Below are 27,566 nucleotides of genomic sequence, written 5' to 3' on the forward strand. Positions count from 1 at the left end.
CAAGTATGGGAATGTACGAATGATGCATAAGCCAACCTCTTGAAGTTGAGCACTGGTTGGGTAGTACGTATATTCCAGAATAGAAGTTGTCACCATTTGTACAAACTCGTGTTTTAATGACCAACTTAAGTCTTTTTTGGACTTAAGTGCAACTTGCAAAGTTTGTGAAAAATTTTGTGTGGGCAGGGAATATACCAATGGCCACTGCTTAAAATTACTGGAATCCACACTTGATGAACAGCTACTGGTAGATGCAATTGGACTCAAGTCCAATGAACTGCCACTGCTACTACACTGAGAAATGTTATCAACAAAACTGTCATTTTCTGATGAACTGGCAATGCTCACAGGTGTAGAAATCTGCAGACATTTCAGTTTGTCTTTGTGCCTAACTGGTGTTTCCTCTGTTACTTCGAAGTCAACATATTGTTCCCAGTCCTGGTCATAACGTTGAAGAATCAGTTTTGAAGTTCCTAAATTGAATGCATCTGCTACTTTCTTGTTGATGTCATCTCCTTCATTTAATCTCAACACTTTGTTAGATAAACCAAAAGAAACTAACACATCAACTGGGGTACCCATGTCTGAAAAAAAACAAAGGGTACTTCACCACTGACACAATACTTTTTCACAAGCAGTCGATATACATTCAAATCTTCGTAAAATGGCATACCATTAGTAACAGCAATCACAAATATAGTCAAAATTTAAACAATTTCTTGTATTTAAACAATACGTTATGACATGTTAGAAGCTGTGATGTTCTTTGAAATTATGTAAGTACATGTATCAATTGCAAATTTGACAAGTACATTTCATGTATTGTTAAACAAAACCATACTGAACAATCTGGATACCTTTTCTTACATTGACCATCATCATTTCACAGGAATACACCTGGAGGTTTTATTCATTTAGGATCTTGCACCAGCATAATATGGAACTTAATTATCATGCTTTCTGAATACACAGTAATGGACCTTCATTAACATGCTTTCTGAATGATACAGTGCCTTTTTAAATAAACTTTTCTAACTGAAATCAATTGAGTATATCTTAGTCCAATAGAATCCAAGGGTCAGATGACAATAAACTGAGCTGTAAGACATTAAGTCAGAATCATATCCCAACACTTCATGTGTACAGGTTATCTACCAATCAGAAATGTGTACATGTTGCAAAAAAAAAAAAAAGATTTTTCTCACTTAGAAATACAACAAAACATCATTCAGCATGAAGAAACTCCATATTACACAGATACAAACAAGATATTTAAGACACGCAAATAGGTCAGTTACTTTTCAGAAAAAATGTACATGAAATTGAAAAATTCATGAATAAAGGTAACTATGCAAACTGTAGTATTACAGAAATAACTAAAAACTTGTTCTGGTGAACAAAACACACATCTCCTCTGTTTTTAGTAGGATGAGTGTGATTTGATATAATGTGAGCTCAACATCAAACCATCAGTAACTGTGCCCAGCAGAGGATAAAAATATTTACATTATAATTCAACAAATACTATGAAAGGTAACTTATGGCATAAAATAATAATCCAGGTGTATTATGGCAATAACAGTTGAGACCCTGAACTCTGCAGTTATTAGCCAATAATTAATATAAGGAAACTTTGCATGCATTGCTCACCAAGGACAATAACTCTGAAATCCAAAACATAACTTATTTCAACTGGAGTATGAAAGGCTTCCAAGTTGGGATATGCCTTATAAATTTCACCTTTATTTTTACACATAGACTTTAAGGTTACCAAATGCAGTCCCAAATGGTATTACAGTGTACATCAGCTTTAGGGAATAAAGATGCACAGTAACTTTCATTAAGAATATCATGTAAGTTTTGAGGTTAAGGCCGAAACAAAAAACTCTTGTAAAAAGTCTTTTTTTTACCTTGAACCTCAAGGTCAAAGGAATCTAAAAGTAGTACACCACACACCGGCTTCAGGCGATGTACCCATATTTCAAGATTTATTAAGATATCTTTAAGGGTTTACTAGCAGTTATGGCCAGGATAAGATTACTAGAATATCAAGAACAAGAACCAGGAACTGAAAAAATGTCTCCATTCATTCAAAGGGTAGACATAATTACAACTATGAAATTGGAAGCACTGACACATATGTATGATATGCCCATCATAGCCCTTGCAGAAATTTACACAGATTAATTTAAAGCAGCAATGTCAAATGTAAATGCAAAACAGGTTAAATAATATTCTAAACTGTAAGAGTAGACTAGTTGTGCACAAAATGGCAAAAACTTCATATCAATACCCAAGACTGGCAACTAACGAAAGGTTTAATGCGGAAAGTTGAGAATATACAGTCAAACCTGCTTTAGATGACACCTCCATATAAAGGACACCTGTCTATAAAGGACAGTCTCAGGAACCCCCAACAAGTTTTACTATATAATTTACCTCTATATAAAGGACACTCTCTATAAAGGACACCTGTCCATAAAGGACACTTAGAAATTTCCCGAAACACTATTTTCTATGTAAGATAACCTTTACTTAATGGACACCCATACAAAACTTGGAGACAGAAATTTCTCTCAGATATAAATCCTGGCTTTCCATAATGAAGTATTATAGTACATGTATAAGATAAATCTAATTACAACCTGATATATTTTATATTACATTTTATTTTAATCTCATCTTTGTTGATTTATTAAGCTAACCACTTTGTGTATTTTTCTACATGACAAATTCTATCAAAGCAATAAGTTAATATCTGCCTTACTTGAAGTGGAAGACAAGTGTGTATGGTTTGTGTCTGCATGGAGACACTTTAATTCTTAATTTCATTGACACTAATTAATTCTACTCTGACCATGGTGTATGTAAACAATGACAATTTACACCATTCATTTTTATCATATTGGCTAAGAATCAAAATTGTGAATCTGATTTGATAACTAATTTTAAAATGTTAGTGATCTCTATATAAAGGACACTTCTGTCATTTCCCCAGTGTCCTTTATACACAGGTTTGACTGTACAACAAAATCCTTAATACATGTTAAAAATCATTGCTTAGTGAAGCAACATACCAAATTTGAGAAGAATTGAAGAAAATATACTAAAAAGTTCTAGCATTTTCTGTATAATTTACATGATATATTATAATTATCTGTAATTGTACCAGATTCAAATACCCAAATGACCATAACTCTAGTAAACACGGTCCAATCAAACTGCCCTTCAGGAAATCACAAGGTAATGTTTATTTTTATGTCTAACAATATTTGAAGGAAATTTGTTGAAAACTAAACAGATCTGCAGACAAACAAAATGTTTAGGATACCCGTCGTCAAATTGACGGGCATATAAAAAGCGCATGTTTGGGTAGTTGTATCACATGTACACACATGGCGAAGCTGATATTGGATTATTCCCTTAATAATGATTTAAATCAATAAAAGTGGAACATTCTTAGTTAATTGGCAGTAATCGCAAGACCATTCATTACATACAAGTATAGAGTTTACTTACCAAAAGCAAATGAACATTGTTTTCTTGTCTTCCAGTATCAACTTTGATATGATAAATGATGAATAGCAATCAAAAGAAAATAAGAACCCATTTCTGTGATGGGTAACAGTGTAAGAGGACAGCTCATTCATTTTAACAAGCAAGTCAAAATCTTCACATAAAACAACATAAATACTTGCAAATGGAAACACCATTTCTGAAGAAAAAGATTCTCTTTGTTAATAAAAATATCAATATTTTAACAAGTCAATTGTCATGTTTTCCTTCTATTCATGAATTATTTTCAAGTAAGATCTAGTGATCAGCTTGCAGCTAAGGTGCCAATACAACCTGATTACATTGCACAGCATGTGTATAGATTCTAAATATGTATGTATACACAATATCTAGTGCAAAAGATTTTTGAAAATCCAACTGTCAACTGATTTGAAAATTAGAAGCAGAAAGCATTGCCCTAATTAAACTGACATACTGATTATTAAAGTATATTTCAAAAGGGCCCTGGACTGGCTGGACCAAATTATAAATGTTAGACTGATGATAGATCTGTTCCAGATAACTGCAAAATATATTAATAATTCCTTACTGAAATGAATGTATGGAACTGCAATGAGGGGAAACTGCAATAATTGATGATAAAGCAAAGCATCAATGAAAATCAACATGCGTGTCCCAAGTCCCACGTACTGAAAGAATCCTGATGGGAATGATTAACAAAGAATTTCTAAAAATACCTAGTTGAAAAAGACTTGTGAAATATATTGTAGATTTATCACTGGATGTATAAGTTTTAAAGACATAGTTTGAAAAATAAGAAAAACAATTTTGTAAACACTATAGTTATAGTCTTCCAACTTTCTCAAAAATTAGCTCAAAGACAAAATTGAGGGATGAACATCTGGACAAGATTATTAAAAAAAAGAAATGCTGAAAAGGGAGATAACTTTTTAGCCCTATAACCACAAAAATATTAGTTTGTAACTCAATATTATGAAATGTTGTAGGCTCTTTTGGAATCTTGTACATGAAATCAGGGTATGATTATATAGCCAGCCTTACAAATTTTGAAAGAATTTCATTTTGGTTTAAAACTGAGAGTCGAGATCATCTCAAAAATATCAAAATTTAAATTTTTTTTGTTTTGTTTTGTTAAAAGTAAAACCCAAAAGGCAGTTATTTGCAAAACACAGTAGTTCAAGGGAACACAGCTAAAATTGACATAGTAGTATATAAAACCAAACAAGCCTGGGGAAACTGTGTAGAGATTTGTTGAAACTCCGAGTTTTGCACACAAATATATATATCATAAAACAGTTTAATGGAACATGCCTGTTATCCTGCACTGTTTACAATTCCCCTATTATGTTGAAATATTTTGCTATGACTGATAATTAAACACCTGTCTGACGACAATGAAATACAACCAAAATGCAATGAAAGCGATAATTTCAATTGCTTAACTTACATGGGTAATATCAACTTTAAATCTGTCAGTTGTACCGTACTTCTGTTTACATATTGGCTTGTGTGCAGTATGGTAATACTAATAGCCGACTCCGAAAACCAGTGAGCAAAATCCGCAATTATAAAACTTATAATGGTGTTGAAAATTACAACTACTGATATGTCTTTTGTTGCTTTAAAACATATTTATCAAGAGGACATTTTCATTTAAATTTTCCTTCTGTATTAAATAAAGTTGTGAAAACAATATTTTTACTAAAAATAACAATTTACGATTCCTCAAGTCATATCAATGACAAATCGGTCTCATGCTGTACATAGTGTACCGGGCCTCTATTTGAGAGCCATATCAACATCCATTCACATACAGTGATGGTATCTGAATCAAAGCAAACTTTCACTGCACAGGTTTCTTAGGTAAAATAAGGTCATAGAAATGTCAAATGAAACTGAAAAAGGGAAAATTCACCACAAGCTCAGGGGTTTGATGATTACGATGTTAATATACAATCAAATGCTACCAGAAACAGATTTAAATTTAATAGGATAATTTGGTGAGTTTCTTGAAGTATGTCATCATCACTGTCGGTGTGTGTATTTTCCCAAAGAGTGAATTTTTTGGTCTACTTAAGTTGACAAGATTGATGGCCATGTTTACGCTCTTGTTCGGTAATAAGCCCACCCCCCAACTTTTGACTTGATTTCATGTGCTGTCCCCTTGGGCTTGTTGGCATTGCTGGAGAAATACTGCAGACACCTTGACTGAAGATTTTAAGTAGATACATATTTAATTCCACGAAAAAAATTTAATTTGGCTTTCAAAAGATAACCTAAAAAAGAATGGGATATAACTCATAAGTAAAAATAGCGAGTCAGGTAATCAGGTTGTAAACTTTTTCTGAGCTAATAGCCTAATAGTGGATTAATAAAACTGGGAGAGCTATAATTATTCATAAAGGATGAATTGTAACTTAGATAACATAATTAGGCTTGAAGTCCACTTAGAACATCTGTGGTATACAGTTTGTACGAACTTGAATTTTTGACTGGTAATTTACGACCAGTAATGATGTTTCTCCTGATATGACTGTTCATCTACATCTTGTGATTCAAGCAGCAAAGATATATATGCATAATTTTCAAATGGCTTTCAGAGAATGGGCATTATCAGGTTGTCAACATTACAGTGTGTGAAAAGATTCAATCCTTCAATACCATTTCAAACACTTACAAGCTTCAGATTTTGAATGACGGCTTTGAATTTGATCACCAAAAATAACACTGTACTGGTGTATATTTGACATTGTATGTTAGTAACTGAACCTGATTTTGAGTAATCTTCAGATAAATGACAAAGACTACAGCCTATCTGAAAAGCACTGAATGCTTTAGTACAACATACACAAATTGGTTTAGTCTGTATGGATCAAGTGGACAGACATCTAAAATCTCATCAAATCTTACAGCTTCAACTTTAACCACTTTCAGGATTTTGTATGCACGGAAGTGAGGTTCATAAACAGAGTCACAAATTTGCACAACCAGTAATGTCTGATAATTGTGCGAAAACATAGCAATAATCTTTGACAAAACAATGTCATCACTCTCATAATGATGGACAACAAAACATCCTGGTTTGTATGCATGACCTTTGTAATTCACTCTGTCAAGTTTTGAAAGATATTGCTCATTCTTTGACACACCTTTGTTCATCAAAGCTTGACCTACATTAGGATCAAGTGATGCAAGTGCTACATTTGAGCTCTTTAGAACCTCAGAATGGGTTTTGAAAATATCATTACCACTCGATGTGATGTATGCCTGCAAGTTTTGATGCCTTTGTGCCAATGTGGCATTAATGTTTTTGAAATTTCCAACTCTTAAAGCTAACTGTTTGAAATAGCTATGCTTAGCCTCAAAACGCATGCACCAGCAAGTTCTTACAGGTCCGAAGTTCATTATCATCTCAGGATAGTGAATAAGAAAATGATGCTTTGATCTAAGATTTTCATTTGGGAACACTTCCTTAAAAAGTTTATGATGATCAATGATCAAAGCCTTCAGATATGCACACATAGCAGGAGACATTTTTGGAGAAAACGTTAATTCTGTTATATCTTTGAGCAACAGAAGTACTTCCCAAACCTTGCTTTCCTCTGGTATAAACTTGCCAATGATTAATGGCATCAAACGTAGTAGGGTCCACATTTGTGAGGCACTCTGTGTGAAGGACGAAATACAAGTTGGAGTCGTCGGTTTAGTTGTTGAATCATGCATACCATATTTCCATGTCTGTAAACTGCTCAAAATATCTGTACTTTTAACTATACAATCTTTTTCCAAGGACTGCAACACCAAAGGGACTTCATACCTTGCACAACCTTCCAGGATGTCGTGCATGCAGTCAGGTGGAAGCCCACGGGTGACATGGAAATATTGCAAGCTATTGAAAGGCGAGTCTCTTTTGACACCACATACAGAAGTACACTTACTACCAGAGTTTACATCCATTTGATGGACATGATGATTGTAATTTTCAACATTCCTACTTTCAAAATGTGTACTATCATAATCTGTCTGAGTGTCCTCTGTGTTTGCTAAACAAAAGCGACACATGTTTTTCACACTGTAGTTGAAACATTCTACAAAACCTCCAATTTGGTGACTTCCCAAATTGTCCGCACTTATATATGCTAAACTACCAAGCAGATTACTTTCCAAACCAGGAATAGCTGTTCCAACAGTTTCTAATTGCTTCAAATCATTAATTAGTGGCTGCAAAACTGATTCAAATCCGAATTCTCTCAAGTCTTTATTTGTACATAATACACAAAGTTGAATTGGATTCAATTCTGATCTTTTTTCAGGGCTGAAGTTTCCTAGGGTAAAATAAAATGCAGCAATCTTATGAATGCCTTTGCGGGATCCCAATGGATTGACTACTTCAAATTCATCAAAGTACAAAATGACTTGTAATGCATTTTCATGCTTTGAAAACAATGGATTTTCTCGAAAATATTTTCCATCGCAAAAGTCAACCAACTCCTGTCCATTACTTTTGTGAGAATTCATTACTTCTACTAATGCATCTTCCTGACTGAGCATGGATCTTATGCTATCTAATATGGGAATGTATTGGTACACTCTTTTGACATGCCTAGAATTTCTTCCTAGCATAACTGATATTGGTTTAACAACTGTTAAGCTACTTTCCCAGTATGAGTTGCGTCTGGCATTGGTTTTCAGAAGTTCTGTACACTTCTTCAGATGATTTTTACCAAAGACATCCTTGACAGAACTAACTATATCTCCTGTAATACCCTGCTGTCTTAACACGTTAATAACTTTTGCTTCTGTTTGATCAAATGCCTGCTCATACAAAGAGTCAATTTCTTGTACAATAGAATCTACGGTTGAAATCGGCAAATGATTGATTTCCTGCAACTTCAATATCATTAACGCCATTGTTTTTAAAAACTGTTCTTCTGAATCATTTGTTCCCTCTGCCGTCTCCTCCCCAATTTCTGAATTGCAATTAGCAAAATTTACAGGTCCGTTTACATTTTCAAATTCGGTTTCAACATCAACGACCAAAAACTCCCTTTTTAACTGCAGTACAGTATGTTTTGAATGACACCTATGAATATGGGATCTCAGCGATGAATATATATTGAATGTTTGGGGACAATTATTGAAGAGACAAACTGTGGAATCCCCTTTGTTCAGATGTTCTCCTATGTGTCCTATTAGCCGACTTAATGATGGGAATCTTAAATCTGTTGGACAAGCTTCAAAAGCACATCTTACTTTATTTGAAACGCCGACACTGTCAGACGTTAACATATGCTGCGTGTGAATCGTTGAAGTTGAATGGAATCGGTAAACGTGACTTTTGAAAGCACTGAATGTTTTGAAGGTATTGGTACACTGACTGATTCCACATCGTACAAAAAAATTGGGGTCTGCCCTGTGACACCGACTCATGTGGGTCAAAAGTGTTTTCACATCTTGAAAGTTATCACTTCTATCACAAATTGGACAATTCAACATATCGGAAACTAAGCCTAGAATTGTAAAAACTACAATTATCCGCATACTTACTTCATCACTTCTGCGTTGTTCCTCCTCTGAAAAGACCGCCAATATATTTAAGCAGAGCGCGCGCATCAGCAAACCGGAAAAACCAGCTACTACTGGAAACGATTACCGGGTTATGAATACGGACGACTTGTTCGCGGGGATGTGCGTTATTTTTCATATTAATTAAGATACTGCTTTTTATCGCTGTTATATATTGCTTGAGAAAAACACAGAAATATGGCACCGGGAAACCAGATAGCATTTCAAGTAACACGCGTTCAATGTACGTTTCACATGATATAGATAGATTCTACCATATCTTGAAATGAGAAATTCAGTCACAAAGGTAATGGTAAATCAGTCTTTCTTCTGTTTGCTATAGGCCTACATGACCAGATCTGTTATAACATAGAGTACCTTTGCACGTCAGTCGACATTTTCTTGCAGCAGAATTACACCACAAAGCGTGAACAATTACACCATACTTTCACCACAAAGAGTGTTTTCTGAAATAACACTCGGAAAATAAAATAAAATAATTTAATCGATGTTTTCTTGAACCAGTGTTACACTTAAAACGAGAAATACTTTCACCATAAAAAGTGTATTCTGATCATTATCACTACATAAGGTGTAAACATCCACCATTTCCTGTGTTACTCGAACTACATTTTAGTGTAATCTCAATTTACACTTATTTAGGTGTACAATAATTAGAAACCACCTTAGATCGGGAAATGTTACACACTGGTTACACTTATTCTGGTGTTAGGTTACACGACATTTTTACAGTGTAATACGATTGTAATCCTTATAAGTTATATTATCATTTATATTTATTTAATTTTAAAATGGCGAATTATCACTCATAAAATCATGTTCTGTCAAAAAACTGATGTCCGTCAACATGCTGACGTTTAACCTGGTGTGTCTGTCAAAACAAAGACGTTCATTATAACATTTCTGTCAAAATCGTGACGTTCATAATAATATGTCGGTCAAAAAAATGACGTTTGACAACAAAAACCCGCGAAACCTCATATCGTTTTGAAATTCTCATCGGATTCTGTCAAAAAATTAAACATTGGATATAGGTTAGGGCCTTCTGTGACAAAAACAGCATAGAAACATGTTTGCGGGGTTTCGTGATTCAAACGTCATCACTTGTAAACGTCAGTTAATTTGACAGACATCGGTAATTCATTGTTTTTACCTGCATCCTCCTCCAATTCCTCCTGTCCGCCGGCCATATTTGTTATTGCTAGACATGCAGGGATCCTAGCGGAAGCACTTGGCTTCATCGTAAGGGAGCTAAGCGTACGCTGGTATAGACCGATGGCGATCGTCAGCGAATGAAATTTCCGAGTTTGACGGACATGACGTTAGTTATTCTTGAGAGCATATTATCCGTAATTTCCAGGTGATATAGCAATGGCTTACTGAAATGTCCGAGGCACTTAGTTTTCTTTAGTTTGACTCCATAGTCATCTAAACGCTTGAGTGAAGCATCCAGATTTTGCTGATGGGTAACATCATCTTTCCCGGTTACAAGAACATCATCCAGGATACAACCGACACCATCCAATCCCTGTAGTACAGTTTCCATGGTTCGCTGAAATATAGCTGGCGCAGATGCTACACCAAATGGAAGTCTGGTGTACCTGTACAATCCAAGATGGGTGTTGATGGTCACATATTTTCTAGACTCTTCATCAAGTAGTACCTGGTTGTAAGCTTGAGTTAAATCCAACTTTGAGAATTTTTGTCCTCCGTTAAGCTTTGTGAATAGCTCTTCACTTGTTGGCAGGGGATATTCGGGTACTTCTAGCACCGGATTTATGGTAATCTTGAAATCACCACAAATTCTAACTGAACCGTCTGGTTTCATGACTGGCACAATGGGTGTTGCCCACTCTGAACTGTCCACCTTTTCCACTATGCCTGCATTCTCTAAACTGAGAAGTTCTGCACCTATCTGGTCTTTCAGCGCATAAGGTACAGTTCTGGCCTTGAAAAACTTAGGTTGGGCATTGTCCTTGAGCTTGATTGATGCTGTGATCCCCTTGACCGTGCCTAACTTGTCCTCAAACACTGAATATTTCTGTTCGTTGATAGACATCATGTTTATTGTTTTCCAGTTAAGTCGAAGTTGTCCTAACCAATTCCTTCCAAATAATGCTGGTCCATCAGCTTCCACAACAAGCAATGGTAAAAGTTTGGTCTGTCCCTCATAAGACACTTTGACGTTAGCCTCACCCAACACTGGTAATACTTCACCAGTATATGTTTTCAACATTGTCGAGCTGTTTTGTAGGTTGAATTTTCCCTGGAATTTAGCTCTGAAATCCTTATCAGATATCAATGAAACTGGTGAACCGGTGTCAAGCTCCATCGTTTGATCTATCTTTTCAATGTCAACAGAAATTCTTATTTCCTTTTGCCCTGTGGACTTTATAGAGAATATCGGCCATACTTCCGAAACATCATCCTGGTCTGAATCCTCAGTGAAATGAATCTTCGAACTCTTCTTATGTCTCTTTGAGTCCCCCTTTGTTGGCCTGGCTGAATCAGTATTACATCTAGTACCACCAGTACCTTGATTTTTGGAGTTACCAGGTTTATCTCTAGAGGTTTTGGATTTTGGGCATCTCTTGTGTAAATGTCCTACTTCCTTACATGTATGACACTTACTGTTCTTGTAGAAACATGTCTGCGCTATGATTAGACTTACTACAGCGGAAACATTCTTTTGACGCTTGAAATTTGTGAACATTTTCAGCTTTATCCACTCTGTCACCCTTTAACTTCCGGGCCTCATTTTCAGCCATTTCCATACTCACTGCTATCTCTCTTGCTTTAGTCATTGTCAGAGTAGCTTCGGTTAGGAGTTTCCGTTGTGTAGGGGTGGAAGACAAACCCGACACAAACCTGTCTCTCAACGCATCATCTAGAAATGCACCAAATTCACAATGTTCACTGAGCCGTCTCAATCCAGCCACATATTGACATACAGTTTCATTCGAATGTTGATTTCGTTGATAAAATTTAAAGCGTTCTGCTATAATGAGAGGTTTCGGCTTTAAATGCTGAGAAATGAGTGTCTTCAATTCATCATGTTTTGGCGGAGGGCTTTGCGGGAGATGTGAGGTTTCGCACTAGTCCATACATTTTCTGACCCATAACCGTCAACAATATCGACCGTTGTTTGTCTGCGTCCTCCACTCCATTAGCTATAAAATACTGCTCTACTCTCTCTACATACTCATCCCAGTTCATTTCAAAATCGAATGATTCAATTTTACCGTACACTGCCATGATCAAGTTTACGTGCCCCTGTGCGTGAAAACTTTCGCCACTTGGCTGTCGGTGAATAATGGCTTTCTAGTATAATTACAGAGTTTTTGGTTTACCGTACTGCCGTTATCTTCAGCTTCGATGCACCGGAAATCCTCGTCGCCACTGAAATGTCCGAGGCAAGGCTTGTATTAGCTGATTTACGGGAACAAACGAGGAGCACATGGTTTCATGTTTATTCCAAAATGGCGGGCAGTCATCAACAACAATAATGAGCATGCGCAATACACATACAAATTGGTAACACTAAACACTGTTGGATGGAAACAACAACCGCCCCAGACTAGTATGATTCTACAAACATTACACTTATGAACTTTTTCTTCTTTTTTTTTTTAAGTTACGATTTTATATCAGTTAAATGCAGAAATATTTTGAAAATTGACGTGCACAGCCCATCTCTAAAAGTGAGCAAAAACACATCATCATTTCCAATTTATATTCTTAATTTCTTTTATTGTGTATAAAGAAGAACAGTTTAAGGCTCACAAACATAAAATATGTGATACAAGATATACGTTTTGCATAAAACAGGTGGCATACAACAAAACCAATTATTTAAAAATACATCATCATTTGCCATGTCTGTTTGTCAAGGAGTTAAAATCTGTCAAAAACACCAATTAAATCAAAATCAAAATTCATTTATTATTATATGCATTGATTTTTTCTTCATTGAAAGTGTTTTTTACTGATAAAAATGGAAGATAACAACATCATGAAATAATAATTTCAATTAAAAACCTTAACTAGCAGAAATAAATGACTTTACACATTTTGACAGACAGTGATGCACTTTTATATGGAAGATGTCGTATATCATTCCAGATCAAGGGTCACATGATGGAAATGTAATTCAAATAATTTTGAACTCCGATGAGATGTTGATAATTTGCACAATTGTTTTGCCATTTATGTTGTCAAAGTAATATATTGGCTCTAAGAACCAAGTAGAAATAACTTGGTAATAACTTGGTGATAACAGGGCACTGTATGTGCCAAAAATACACTTCATATTAGGCATAAATTTTGCATAATATCTCCAAAATGCATCACATTCTTCTGATGAAATGCTTGCCAATTCTTCTGTAAAAGATACATGTATGGACTTCGGCATGTCTGTCTGATATGTCAATTGAAGTACAACCCATAAACTGTTTTTACAATTTCTAAACTGTTACAGGCATCATTCGAATATACACTTACCAGCTGATGCAAATACATATTTATTGCTTGATGGAATCCCAGCAGCTGTCCTCACTGCATCATTTGTCAGATATTTCAATGAATCATCTACATCTGGAGGTAATATTACAGGAACCCCTTTTCCAGTCTGAAATGAGCAATATGGCAATTAGAACTTTTTTTCCAATCTCAGTTCTAACAATGCTTTTGATCAATACAAGAATAACAATATTTTACTGAGGATAAATTAGGGGGCCAACATTATTTCTAAATGAATTTCAGTTAAACATGATACAATAAAACAAAGTTGATCAAAATTTTTTTTACTGTAAACACTATATAAAAAATGGCAAAGATTTAATTTTGGAAGGTACATTTCAAACCAAAAGGTACATTTCAAACCAACCTTTCCTCTTATTTCTACCACATCTTGGTGTTCTAGAAGATGGCGTTCGAAGCTGGTCAACTCTCCTCTAATTTCAGCACCCACTTGATCTACACCAGTTTTTCGGAGTGCATATGACATCAACCTAGAGAAGAAGTTCAATTTTCTTTATGGTTTGATAAATTGCACTGATGCATTATTGACATATGAAATGGAGTAAGGTGTGTGACAAAAGGAAAACATGTTGCTATATTATTCATCATAAAAATGTTCCTGTCAGCAGTGGTATTGTACATGGAATTTGTTTCTATTAGCCAGTTGTGTACCCAATGTTGAATTTTTCGTACAAATATCCCTCATAAATAATGAAATAAAATTACCTCATGGCTTGCACTTCATGACATCTTCTCCGATTGTAGAGTGTTATTCTGGCCAAATTGAGGCCAACAACTTTCCGGAATTGTGTGTACGATGTATCCACAAGGTCAAGATCCTTGATTTCTTTTGTCAAGTATACCGCTAACTTTCGTACGTCATCTGGCAGTGGTAGCTGTCTCTCTTGGTTGAATGTTCTGTCAGTCAATATACATCTTGCCAGTTTGGTAACTTTAAGTCCCCACTCAATGTCCATGAGCTTTCTAAATGATTCTGCCTCTGTTCTTTTCTGTTCATTGTCATCTTTGATTGCCTTGGCAAGTTTTGTAGAAAGCATCCTTTTAATATCGTGACCCAACTTCAAAGCATTGCTTGGTGACTTGAGATCCTCTTCATCTCTACCAATAGAACAACACCAAAGTGAAGCTTGCACGACCTGATCAAAGTGTTTTGGTTTGAGAAATCCATCCATGTTTTCGTTAGCCAATTTTGTAAGAGTCTGGCAGTTTTTCTTTAACTTTGCTGCTAGTCGCATCACCGAACTTGTGTAATATTTGCGCATGATTGTATTGCCGCGGTGCCTCAACATCCATGGTTTCCAAGGAGGACAATTAGATTATCACTCTTGGCAATACGTGACACGTCATCAATTTGCATAATCGGAAAGACCTCATCTAGTAGAGCATGTGATGCTTCATCTGTTACTTTTCCCACTATTATGTCCGACTGGACAATCAATGAATTCCTTGTGTATGAATTAGACAGTTCAGGATCAGTAGCACTGCAAGATTTATAATGGCGTTTCACCGATATCAATAATATCCATCCCAAGCAAGATGGACAAGGTCCATATCTTCTGATGTCAATGGTCTGTTTGCATACTTCTTCTAGTTCTCCCTCTTCATCATCACTTTCAATATCTGCTTCATATTTTGATCTCCGAAGCAGAAATACCTCTCCCTTTTTGTTTTCTATAACATTCAGGTTATGGTGATGGTCAGCTTTTAGCCTAAGTCTTGCAATTAGGTTCTTTCTTTCCCTCCCAGAAGAATCCCTTATATACTTCACCTCTTCTTCATCTGCATGTTGTTTAGACAGTATATGATGGCTGAAATTACTCACAGTTTTTGAGCAAAATAAACATGGATGTTTTGAGTCATATACGCGTCTAGTTTTTGTGTGTTTTCCAGCTACGACAGCTTTAGTTACCAATGACACATATATATCCTTATCGGAGATATCTCTCGCAATTTTCTTCTCATCCATGGTTTCATCAGCATCACTTTCTTCAGATAAAAAGACTATCTTCTTTTGAGGCTTATCCAACATGGGGAATACTTCAGAGTCTGTTGAATCTGCTGAATTCTCAACAAACCATTCATCAGATCTTGATTGAATCTTCGTTCGCTTTTCGTCTGGGCTTTTTCCTTTGCTGTTTCATTCCTTTTTTTCTTGGTTACCTCAATCCCATCTACATCATGCTGATACTCTATAGCTGTCCCATCATCTTGATCATCTATCTCTGTTCCCTCATTCCTATCTTTGCCATGCTGATTGTGTTTATCTGTTCCTGATCGAATCTCCCTACTTAGCTTTCTTTTACGACTATTTGTCTCTCTGTACTTAACTGTATGAGCTTTCTTCTCTGTTACCTCATTCCCCTCTAGATCCACATCATGCTGATTATCTATCTCTATCAGGGTATGTTGACCATCTGTCTCTGTCCCTTCATGCTGACCATCTGTCTCTAGCTCCTCATGCTGACCATCTGTCTCTGCCTCCTCATGTTGACCATCTGTCTCTGTCCCTTGATGCTGACGATTTTTCTCTAGCTCCTCATGTTGACCATCTGACTTTGCCTCCTCATGTTGACTATCTGTCTCTGTCCCTTCATGCTGACCATCTGTCTCTGCCTCCTCATGTTGACTATCTGTCTCTGTCCCTTCATGCTGACCATCTGTCTCTGCCTCCTCATGTTTACCATCTGTCTCTGTCCCTTCATGCTGACCATCTGTCTCTACCTCCTCATGTTGACCATCCATCTCTGCCTCCTCATGTTTATCTTTCTTCTGTGCATCTGTCTCTGTCCCTTCATGCTGACCATCTGTCTCTACCTCCTTATGTTGACCATCCATCTCTGCCTCCTAATGTTTATCTTTCTTCTGTGCACATAGCCCTGTATAAAAAATCAAGAAATTACTAGATTCAAGAGCAGTAAATTTATATATCTATCAACAAAACCTTCAATAAATGACATGTTTTGACAACTGATGTTTCTTTGTTATGCTTACCTTTTAATTCCAACACAATGCTAAATATGGTAAATGTCTGAACTTTAAACATTAAAAATTTTCAGCATTTTCAATTTCCTGAGTGTATTTTTCACATTTTGTACATTATGTATCAACAGACTGCAAAGGGTCTTTGCAGCGGATTGATTCAACAAAAGCACATTCAGTATGAAACATGTGGCATCATAATCTAAAAATGGATTTTCCATATCCAACTGCAGTGCAATGAGACACCATATAATGCAAAGACATTTTCAATCCTGTATGACTGTTACTACAGTATTATTACTAACTCATAACTAAATCAATAAATATTTGTTAATTTACAACTCTGTAATATAAGATGTTATTTTCCTAAAGCATTACCTATTACAAGATCAACATTTTTAGCAAGCAGCAAGATTTCAAAATACCTTCTCTGTTGCTATTGTCAATGGCCCAATCTAAGTCTGACAGAAATGCTTTCAGTGTGGCAGGCTTTCTCTTCAAGGCTTCTATGAAAACAAAACTTTTGTTACTACCAAATGTCACTGGTATTACATTATAAAGTAATTATCCCTACATTCTGGCAATAGTGGTTGAGACAAAACTCTACAGTAATTAGCCATTTATATAATGAAAATATGTAATGTTCTCCAGGGAAAATAACTGAAATGATGTTTCAAATGGAGTACGACAGAGTTCCAAGTTGTGCCATCTCTTATAATTATTTTTGTTCACATTTGACCTTAACGAAGAGGTCATATTGACAGAATGATACACTCTACACATCTGCTTTATAAAGAAAAAGATATATACTAACTTATATTCAGATGTCCCTAAAGGTTTAAAAAAAAAAAAAGTTACAGCCCGGACAAGAAAATATTGAAAAATTTACTTTTGTTTCACCTCCAACATCAAAGTCAAGGTCATAGTGACCTTAGAAGATAGTGCACTGCACAATGGCTTTAGGTGATGCACCTGTATTTGTCAAGATATCTTTACACGTTTAGCAGCTATGCCTGGGCAATGTCTGATTAAAACTATCAGAACCAATACTAAAACAATGTCTCCCTTCATTAGAATGAGGCATAACTAAATTCCAATCAGCATTTGATAAAATTTTCATCAAATTTAATTTTGTATATTTCTACTTCATGCAATAGTCTGTCAACTGAAAACTGAGTTGTCCTTGCCCTGTAATATAATGAAATAAGAGAATATGCCAGAAATAACTTTCCTGGGTGTCCAAAAGACATATGCACCTTGAAATTGTACTTAAATGTTCTTTGTAATTTAATAATGGTATTTTCCCCCCACCAACTTTCCTGAAGCCTTGCACTGTCAGTGATTCATCTGCAATATCTCTGATATATATTCTACATAGATTTTTGTGCATGTAAAATAACTGAGAAAAGTTCAAATTACTAAGAATTTACAAGTATAGTGAAAATTAAAGGTGCATACCAGTATTGTCTTTTGTATCTCCAGGGGTCGATATTAACTTTTTAGTCACTAGCAAACCAGTGCTAGTGCCTAAAATTTCCACAAGCAAAAATTATGAACATTTTTTTTTATTTGGTGAAGTTTGACTTCATTACTGTTATATTGACAACTTTTTATTCTATTTACACAAAATTATCAAGGGAAAAACTGGAGAAATCCCAAATGTATTGATAATCTATGCCACTTTAGTGTTTGTAACCTATTTACTTATGTATAGGCAGACGGTGAAAGGTATCTTGTGGAAGATTTTTCGTCAAAAATACGGATTATATATTTTGTTTCCACTGGCAAAATTTTGCTTGTTCATTTTTTTTCCAGCTAGCAATTACCAGATTTTAGCTGGCATTTGGCTAGTTGTATATACAAAGTAGTTAATTTCGAACCCTGAATCTCTATTTAACAGTTTAAAGTTAGCAATTTGTGACTGATCAGTATTCCAACCTTTTATGACATGTTCAATTGTTCATGAATCAGTGAACTGCTCAATTTGCCAAGCTTCAGTAAAGTTGTTCTGGTTATAACACTAAAATGGTGTATGATGGAACATTTGAAAATTGAAAAACACAAAAACTTTCAACTAAAGCAGAAACAATTAAATAAAAACAAAGTTCTTCCCAGCAATAAAGGTTATATCGATGAATGTAAAGAAATTAAGATATGAAATTTCCTAGGAAGAACTCTTGATGAAAAAAAAAAAAAAACTACAAATAACTTGAACATTTTGCAATCATCAACACATCTTACTCTGTGCAAGAGATCTTCTTTCCTCAATATGATGACCATTATTTTTGAATATTTCTACATCTTTCAAAGGAAACCTGTATGAATAAATTTCAATAACAAGACTAAACTGAATATCTAAATCATTGTCAAAACGTAACAGGGCTCTACAAAACCACTCACCTGCTCATTCATCAGGAAATATATGACAATTAACACAAAATTCTGACATCAAATTTCTATTCAGTCAAAATAAGCATTCTCTTTCTGGACGAGTTCAGTCAATTTACTTTTTGTTTAATAGAAGTTTGCCTGGTCGATGTACCAGATGCATGTGCACAGACCATATTTTAGAATAAATTTTTAGCTCTCAAGATTTGTCTTTGTGTGGTGATGGATTTCCTAAAAACTTAGTCATACTAACAAATTTCCTTGCATTAATCTCATGTATGATGGAAGGATCCGATAATTGTTGCAGGATGAATGTGAGGTGTAACTCAGACTAATGCATGCAAATTGTTGAATATACATGATCTTTGAAGTAGTTAACTGGCTTATCTTATTACAATGCATATTTGTGTACATACCAGGCATTGTCACTTAAACAATATCCCAACTGCATGGGAGTGACTACCAATGGCCAACGTACAGCACATTGAGGGACTCTGGACCACACAATCTGCCCAACTGGTAATTTGTGGCACCCATCTTTTGATTTGTACTGAATTTAAAAAAAAGATTATGACATTCTCTCTGCATCCATGTACTAGTGGGTTTTTGTTTTGTCAAAGATGCTATGGGGTTTATACATCTTCCAAACTTCCTGTCCATGCGATAATGTATTTTCAGTCCATGACAGTTGCAATATTCCAGTAAAAAACAATAATCATCAAAAATATGACATCTCAAGCCATAACACTGTCTGTAATCTACAATGTATAGCCGTATTTCACAACGAATCCCCAAGTATAAAACGTAGGCCAACGCTAACCTAAAATCCTTCGCTTCCCTGTGGAACATTATGTTCCACGCAACATTGTCATTGTTACTCATTACTTCCATTCAAATTGAAAGTCCAAACATTGAAAAAATATGTCCACTTTCGATATATCACAAACAGGAGAATGAGTATCAAAAGAAGAATCGTAAATATTGAACATAGTAAGCACGTGTGGACAACCGAGGTATCCGCCATTTTCCCGATAACCGGAAGTAAGAATGATTGAGCATTCAATGACCAAAATATGTCTAATTACGACTGAAAAATAAATCTTGATGGTTACATGGAGTCTAGTAACCTTTTAACTTTGAAATTTCATAGATTTTGTGAAATAAGCTAATCTGTTGTAAATCTCACTGACTACTTTCGGTTTCCAATATACCAAGTACTGAAAATGAAACCTCACAAAGCCGAGCCAAAAATGATCAATCGTAAGTCGTTTTCCGTTAGATAATCATTCTTTTTAATACACAAACTCCTGTTTATCGATTTTCGCAACATTCAATTATGAAATCACTTACCTTGCAAGCCCCACATGCTGCGCCATTAACCGGAAATGACGACACTGCAATTTGGAACACCTCTCGTTTTTTTCAATTTAATAAGTGATCTCAGAGTTTTTAATTCGGAATAGCATTTTTTCGGACTTTAGTGGCATGTGTCCATCAAGCTATTAACTGCGTGTCCAACAATTTGGACAAAAACGTTGTGGGGTAGACATTTATTATAACCAGCAACCCCAGAAACACCATTTTGACGGGAATCCTTGAAACGCATGTGGGGTTAACCCCACATGCAAAAATAACCCCACAAGGTTCAATTGGACAGGGAAAACACCCCACATGTATCACTCCTAAGAGCGGACGGACAGAAAGGCACGCACGCAGACAGACCCACATGGGACAAAAACAATATGCCCCAATCTTTGATCCGGGGCATAAAAATTTTATCATCCCTAATAGAGAAATGGCTGATGTTTCAGTCAAATCGACAGCGTCATACAATCTTTTTTAATGAAAAACAATCCCAAAGTCCAAGATTAATATTAATATTGAAACAAGCAAATTCGTGGAATTTATATCCCCCGCTTCTAATTATTGACCTTGACCTTTGACCTCCACAGATGAAAAGCAATCCAACACAAATACTTTTTGTCATTACCTTCTAAAGTTATTTCATCCAATGTCTTCCCAGCATACTTGTGACAATTGCCATTGTCAACAGCTACAAGTAATTTACTAACTTTCGCCAGCTCAAGAGTTTGTTCCTGTAGGCGATAGAACCGTCTGTGAACAGTTATTAAGTGCCCCATATGATTTGCTAACCACTCAAGCTCATTTTGAGAACCAAGGTCAACAACCTATATCAAATAAGAATCAGAAATAATTTAAATGGTTTAAATTGATTTAAATTGTGATTAAGAACAAGAAGCAGTCTTTGAAACCTGAAAGGTCAAAAGGTCATTGAAGTCATACAGAATTACTAATGCTGAATATTGACAACTGTACAAATATGACATGGAGAACGTTTACTTGTACATGACACATATTGCATTTAGAATAAAATTGTTTCAAATGCCTTCAATGCCAACTAGAAATGGGCAGATTAAGTTTTACTTTTCTTAAAAAGAGCTGATCTGATATAGGTGATAGTGTATATATCATACTTAATCATCAAAACTCCACATAAAAATATCCACTAGTTGTGCCACATAATCCTTACATATACCATACTTTCCAACCCAATGAAAATGTTCAGAAAGGTATTTGTTATTAAATAATAAAGTCATGAAGATATACCTGTGAAACAGTAGCGACGTATTTACGCATGTTTGTTGATGTCAAAAGTTCTGCCTTCTGAAGCCCTGCTTTTCGTGTCACAACATTCAGAGCTTCCCATCCCCTTAGATAGCCATTTTCTGTTGAAGGGGCAGCAAAAAGATACTTGTTATTCATGGGTACCCCTACATCAGACCGTTTAGCCACTAATAAATCAATTGCCTTTCTCATGTCTTCGGTAAGTAACACAGGTACTTTCCTATTCTTTTTCCCAACAGCCTGAAACAAAGTAGATACTGACGTTAATAATATTGCGGAGTACAATCATAACATACCACATAGAATGTATTATATTCTGAATCATCTGTTAAACAATTCCATCATAAATTTAGTATTAACGACTTATAAATGACCATAAAAAGACTGTGTACGAGGGCGAATCAATAGTATCCAGCCTATCCCATTTCCGATTTAGTCACTGAAAAGCTTTAATTTACACTGCCGCCTTTGTAGCTAGTCAACATTGATAAATATGCAGTATAGTTCCAATTTGACTTTGTGCAACGAACTACAAAAGCATTTAAGCGCTAAAATTAAACACTGAGGATTGTAAAACACCAACGTTTGACACACCAAAATTAAACCACCATATTTTGAGCAAAAAAAGCCAAATTTTAGCAACGCCGAAATATCCCAAAGTACAGTAATTCGGTACTTGTATTTAAAAGGTAAAACAGGCAAGGAAATACAAAGTGATTTAGCTGATATTTATGGGTCTTCTGCACCATCTTATGCTCTGGTTAAATTCTGGATATAGGAATTCAAACGGGGTAGAACACCTTTAGAAGATGACGCCCACTGGATGCCACCAACAAAGAAATGTGTAACAAAGATCAGGATCTGGTATATTCTGATAGGTGATTGTTTAGGTATAATAAAGCTCAGTCGTCAGTGGATAGGGCCAGGGTCTCCGAGGCCAAAGAAGTTAACGATGTAACTATCTGCTGGCAAGGTGATGGTCAGTATTTTGGGATGCAAAAGGCGTTATTATGTTAGACTTTTTACCCAAGAGAAGCAAAATAACTGGGGTGTCCTAGAAAAACTTGCTAGACCAGCTGAGAATCACCATCCTTGAAAAAAGCCCAAGTAAACTCTCTAAAGGTGTTTTGCTACAACAGGACAACATGAGAGTCCACACTTGCAAAGTTGCAAAGGATGCCGTAGAGCAAAACATGAAAAATTAATACCACATCCTGCCTATTTGCCTGATCTAGCACCTAGTGACTTCTTCCTATTCCCAAACTTGAAAAAGGCTATCCGTAGGAATCCAGTCTGATGAAGAAGTGGCGACAGCAGTTGAGGAATGGGTCAATTGAAAGGACCCTGACTTTTTTAGTTCTGGGCTGATGACACTTGAACACCGTTCGTCTAAGTGCTTCACACTAAAGGGCAATTACATCGAAAAAGAAGAGGTTATCTCAACCAGAAACTAGAAATTTGTTTTTGTGACCAAAAACATGTCTACCCTTCCTAGCACAAAATTGTGATATTTTGACCTTTGACCTCAAGGTCAAGGTCACAAGTCTCCCTTCATTCGAAGGAGAGACAAAATAAGGCTGGTTACTTATTGACTCTCGTATATATGGATCTTAGGTGTCATTAGCATTACAAGAGATCCCAGAGGGAGTTTGACAACCACCAATGAATGATATCGTTTCTCCCTCTTATTCATTTAATAACAAGGGGCATCAAAAAAAGATCTAAAAAGACCTTTTTTCTGAGATATACATGTACGTTGATAACAAATTTCCACTTTCAAAGTCAAAGTTGTGAAGGTTGCCAGCTGTCAGCCATTTTGTTTTCTTGATCTAATTCAAAACTAGCATAACTAGGGACCAAGGAGAACCTAACTATGAAGTTTGAGAAATATCTGTAAAGCGCTTCTCTATGAAACAGTGATTATATAACTACAAGTCATTAGCTCTCAAAATTGAAATAACTAGGGGTCAAATGGCACCTAAAAATGAAATTTGAGAAAGATCCATCCATAACTTCTCATAATTAACAATAACAAATTTTCAGCATCAAAATTCAACACGGTCAATTGTCAGACATTTTGGGGTCTTTCTTTCTGATGTGTCCCACTGTCCCAAAGTCAAAAGTGCAAAGCTTAAACCACGGAAGCGTATATATGTATAAAATTTGAGAAATTAAAATCCATTCAGTAATTCTAAAGAAATAGCAATCACAAATTTCCATTGTCAATATCCAAGATGGCTGACTGTCAGCCTTTTGTGTTATTGTTAAGAAATATCCATCCAGTATTTCTCAAGAAATAGCCATATCAAACTTCAATTGTAAAAATCCAAGATGGCTACTTGTCATCCATCTTGTTTTGCTGATCAGATCCAAAATCAATGGATACAACTAGGGACCAAGGGAAACCCACATTGAGAAGTTTGAGAAAGATCCTTCCACTACACCTAAATAAATAGTGATAACAAGACTTATTTGCAGATAGATGACGGAAGGATGGATGAAAGATCACGGATGCAAGGTGATGAAGTGCAAACACTTTGTGTCTTTTGTTCAAATAGAACATCATCAGATGGTGGGCTAAAATATGCAATACATGCAAGTACTTTATAGAAATCAATGTTAATAGATTGGTATAATAAAACCCGTCTATAACTAGCTGTAGCTGGCTTGGTTGGAATACAGGAGGTAAACGACTGATATAAAGGATGATTTATTTTATTTCGTTCCATGTATCACCTTTACACCTTAGAAAACTGCGACGATTAAACAAACAAACCTTTACCATCATTGAAGTTATTATTCAAGGACATATTAATTAATTGCACATGATGAAATTAAGCAGGTATATTATGTGCTATGTATTAAGATATCATAGTATTCTCGTACAGTTTACCGTCTCCATGACAGCTATATTTCAAGAAATGATCGTTTACAAATTAATTACGTTAAACAAAAAAAATGTGTAACAATTAAAATACGTTAAATTTGCCACAAAGAAATTAATCAATCTGCAAACGTTTCTATGCCAACAACCGTCATAAAGACCGCCAACCATACCCTTAATATGTAAGCACAACAAACTGGTAATCTAATAAATGTGTAGCACAACAATACTACCTGATGAAATCGAAACCGAAAGTAGCATGCTCTATGAAAATCGCTTGAGCATGCAAACCCTACAATGACCAACTATGCACTGTTTCAATAATTATGTTTGCAGTGAGCATTTACAGATTGTAAATCATGGATATAGAACCATTAATTATGAAATCAGAACAATAAATGATCAAACATACTTCACGGGGAAGGGGAGGTAACTCTACTATACAAAACTACATGTTCTCATATAGATTTCAATGATCGTGATTATAAACTGAACTTAGGATTATACAGAACTAACATGCAGTCCTTGCGATGCATAAACATTAAACGACATTACAGAAAAACATTTTTGCCTTGTTCCCTGACAACCAAGTGCTAATTTTATCAATTTTCTTTCGTTTAGCCACTTGGCTCCTTCGTTTCTTCAACGTTCGTTACCGGAAGTACTATACTAATAATGGAAACCTTTATCCGGATTTACAAAAAAATCGGATTTATCATATACATATTTTACACACATACGAGGTTATGAGCAACGTCAAATTTAACTTTAAGAAATTTAAAACATGGACATTTACACTAGCCTGTTTGATACAAATCTTTACATGTTACGAACAAAATACTTATTTCCGGCAATTTTCTTCTTTGTTCTTACCAAAAAAATATGCTTAATATGAACAAGAGATCCCAGAGGGATCTTGGCACCCACCATTGAACTATCTGTCAGTCCTATGAAAGACCAATCTTTCCCCTGCTTTTCTCTTCCTCTTCATCATTTGATAGCATCAAAATCCTGTCTATTGTCTATGAAAGATCTAAGAACTTTCTTATACAGATGTATATCAATAAAACTCTTCTGATATCAGAATCTAGTAAGTTCATTAAACACAACTAACGACCGAGGAAACATTTTGATAAAATCTGAGATATCTATATCTTGTCAAAATTCCAATTGGTCACATGTAAAAGCATTTTAATTCTGACTTGTTCAAAAATGGCACTTTCACAACTTATGACCAAGGGGAACCTTTACATGACCTTTGAGGAAGATCCCTCGAGTACTTTCAAACAAAGTGGAACAAATCTCAACTGTCAAAATAAAAGATAACCAGATGTCAGCTGTTTTGTTCATCTGATCAGTTTCAAAGATAAACGTTATGATTGTTACCATGTTCTTTGTGGAATCAACCCAAAAAGGTACAATCCAAACTTAGGGACCAAGGGTAACCTACATAAGAAATCTGAAAAAGATCCATTCTGTACTCCTTGAGAAATAGTTGTAACAAACTATTAATGTCAAAATCCAAGACGGCTGCTTGGCGACCATATTGTTTATGAGATCCGCCTAAAAATGGTTAAATGCACAACTAAGGAGGAAGGGTTACCTACACATGAAATTTGAAAAGCATCCAACAAGTACCTCCAGAGAAATAGCAATAACAAACTTTCCCACTAAGATCCAAGATGGTGGCCTGGTGGCCATGTCGTTTATGGAATCTACCCAAAAAAAGATACAATGCACAACTAGGGACCAAAGGGAACCTACATACTTGTTGAAAAATAGCGATGACAAGAATAATTTACGGACGAACGGCGGACGATGGACGAAAGGCAATTTAAACAGCCCACCATTTAATGATGGTGGGCTAAAAATGTTAAAGTTAAATAAAAAAATTAATCTATAGTTTAATCTCAGATATTATTCGCAAGCAGCAAAAAACTGTTTAAAAGTGCATTCAGTACACACTGTGTTAATCTCTCATACTTTTCTTTTTAAAATAACAATCCATAATGACTACAAATATGAATTATATCTATCCATAAGCTTGACTTCGATAGGCTGCAAAGTGGAAGTGATCTCTCTATTTTCAGCTTCCTTCCAGTTAGTTTTCCTGTTTTTATAAACAGACAAGAGCATTTGCCCAGCCTCACCACCTCTTCTTTTGTTGAAGACAGTAACACGACAAAGGCTCGTCAAAGCGAGGTTCCTCCAAACACTCGGTGACAATTCTGGTCCTTCAAGCAGCTTGCCGAGATCCACCATTTCTTTCAACAGGAAGTTTCTACACTTCACAATGTCTTCTGTCAATGGTAAAACATTTGGTTCATTAAACTTTCTTTCTGAAATACTTTGAAGAGCGTGGCTGCTGACTTTATCGGCCCATTCTGCTTCATGCAACATCATGTATTCCTCAGCATGTTTTTTGCTTTCTATGTCATCATCCCGGAGAGCTTGACCAAGTTTGATTTGAGCCATTTTCTTCAGAGTATGTCCTAATTTCAGTGCTAACGTAGGTTTGTCATATTTGGGACATCCACGCTCTGTCCAATTGTCTGCACTGTCTGTATCCTTTACACTGCATATGCTCTGTATTCCTTGAACCAATAGGCAAATCCTTTTGGTTTCAAAAAGTCTCCTATTACTGCTGATGGTTTTTTGCCCACTTGTCGGAGATGAACAAGAAGCCTCCCAACCTCCCGCACTTTCTGTCGAACAATTGGTTTCCTTGACTTTCCAACTTTTTTCAACATACTGGATCCCAACTTAAGAATGCATGTGTCTGTCTTTATAGCATCCAGTATCTCATCTTGCTTCATACCTGCCAGTACCTCCATAAATTTGTCATCTGATCCTGAGATTGTTGAATGTAACAGTAACTTCGCTGAAAGTTTAAGGTTTTTGACACAGAAATCTTGCATACTGGTAGCTTTCTCTTTTAATGGGCTTTCTCTGACATGACGCCATAAGTCTTGTGACAGATAAAATCCAAGACAACGTGTGCATGGTA

General features: G+C 35.6%; 2 protein-coding genes across 2 annotated transcripts; both read right to left on the reverse strand.

Annotated features, from left to right (window-relative positions):
* Positions 1-6,348: 6,348 nt before the first annotated feature.
* LOC132545281 (uncharacterized) lies at positions 6,349-10,364 on the reverse strand. Its single transcript, XM_060208955.1, has 2 exons — positions 10,277-10,364; positions 6,349-8,507 (listed from the first exon to the last, which is right to left on the reverse strand). Exons 1-2 carry the CDS (start codon positions 10,362-10,364, stop codon positions 6,349-6,351), a joined length of 2,247 nt encoding a protein of 748 aa, XP_060064938.1.
* A 5,299-nt stretch (positions 10,365-15,663) lies between these two features.
* LOC132545282 (RNA polymerase-associated protein LEO1-like) lies at positions 15,664-16,497 on the reverse strand. Its single transcript, XM_060208956.1, has one exon. It carries the CDS (start codon positions 16,495-16,497, stop codon positions 15,664-15,666), a length of 834 nt encoding a protein of 277 aa, XP_060064939.1.
* Positions 16,498-27,566: the final 11,069 nt, after the last annotated feature.

Source organism: Ylistrum balloti, unplaced genomic scaffold (assembly GCF_031769215.1).
Source record: "Ylistrum balloti isolate Yb309-2 unplaced genomic scaffold, AGI_CSIRO_Ybal_v1 Utg369838, whole genome shotgun sequence".
NCBI lineage: Eukaryota > Metazoa > Mollusca > Bivalvia > Pectinida > Pectinidae > Ylistrum > Ylistrum balloti.

Coding starts and splice junctions, on each gene's coding strand:
- LOC132545282 (XM_060208956.1), bottom strand. CDS start 16,497: ATGGATGGTCAACATAAGGAGGTAGAGACAGATGGTCAGCATGAAGGG.
- LOC132545281 (XM_060208955.1), bottom strand. CDS start 10,364: ATGAAGCCAAGTGCTTCCGCTAGGATCCCTGCATGTCTAGCAATAACA. Junction 8,508..10,276: donor GGAATTGGAGGAGGATGCAG/GTAAAAACAATG, acceptor ATTGCAATTCAG/AAATTGGGGAGGAGACGGCA.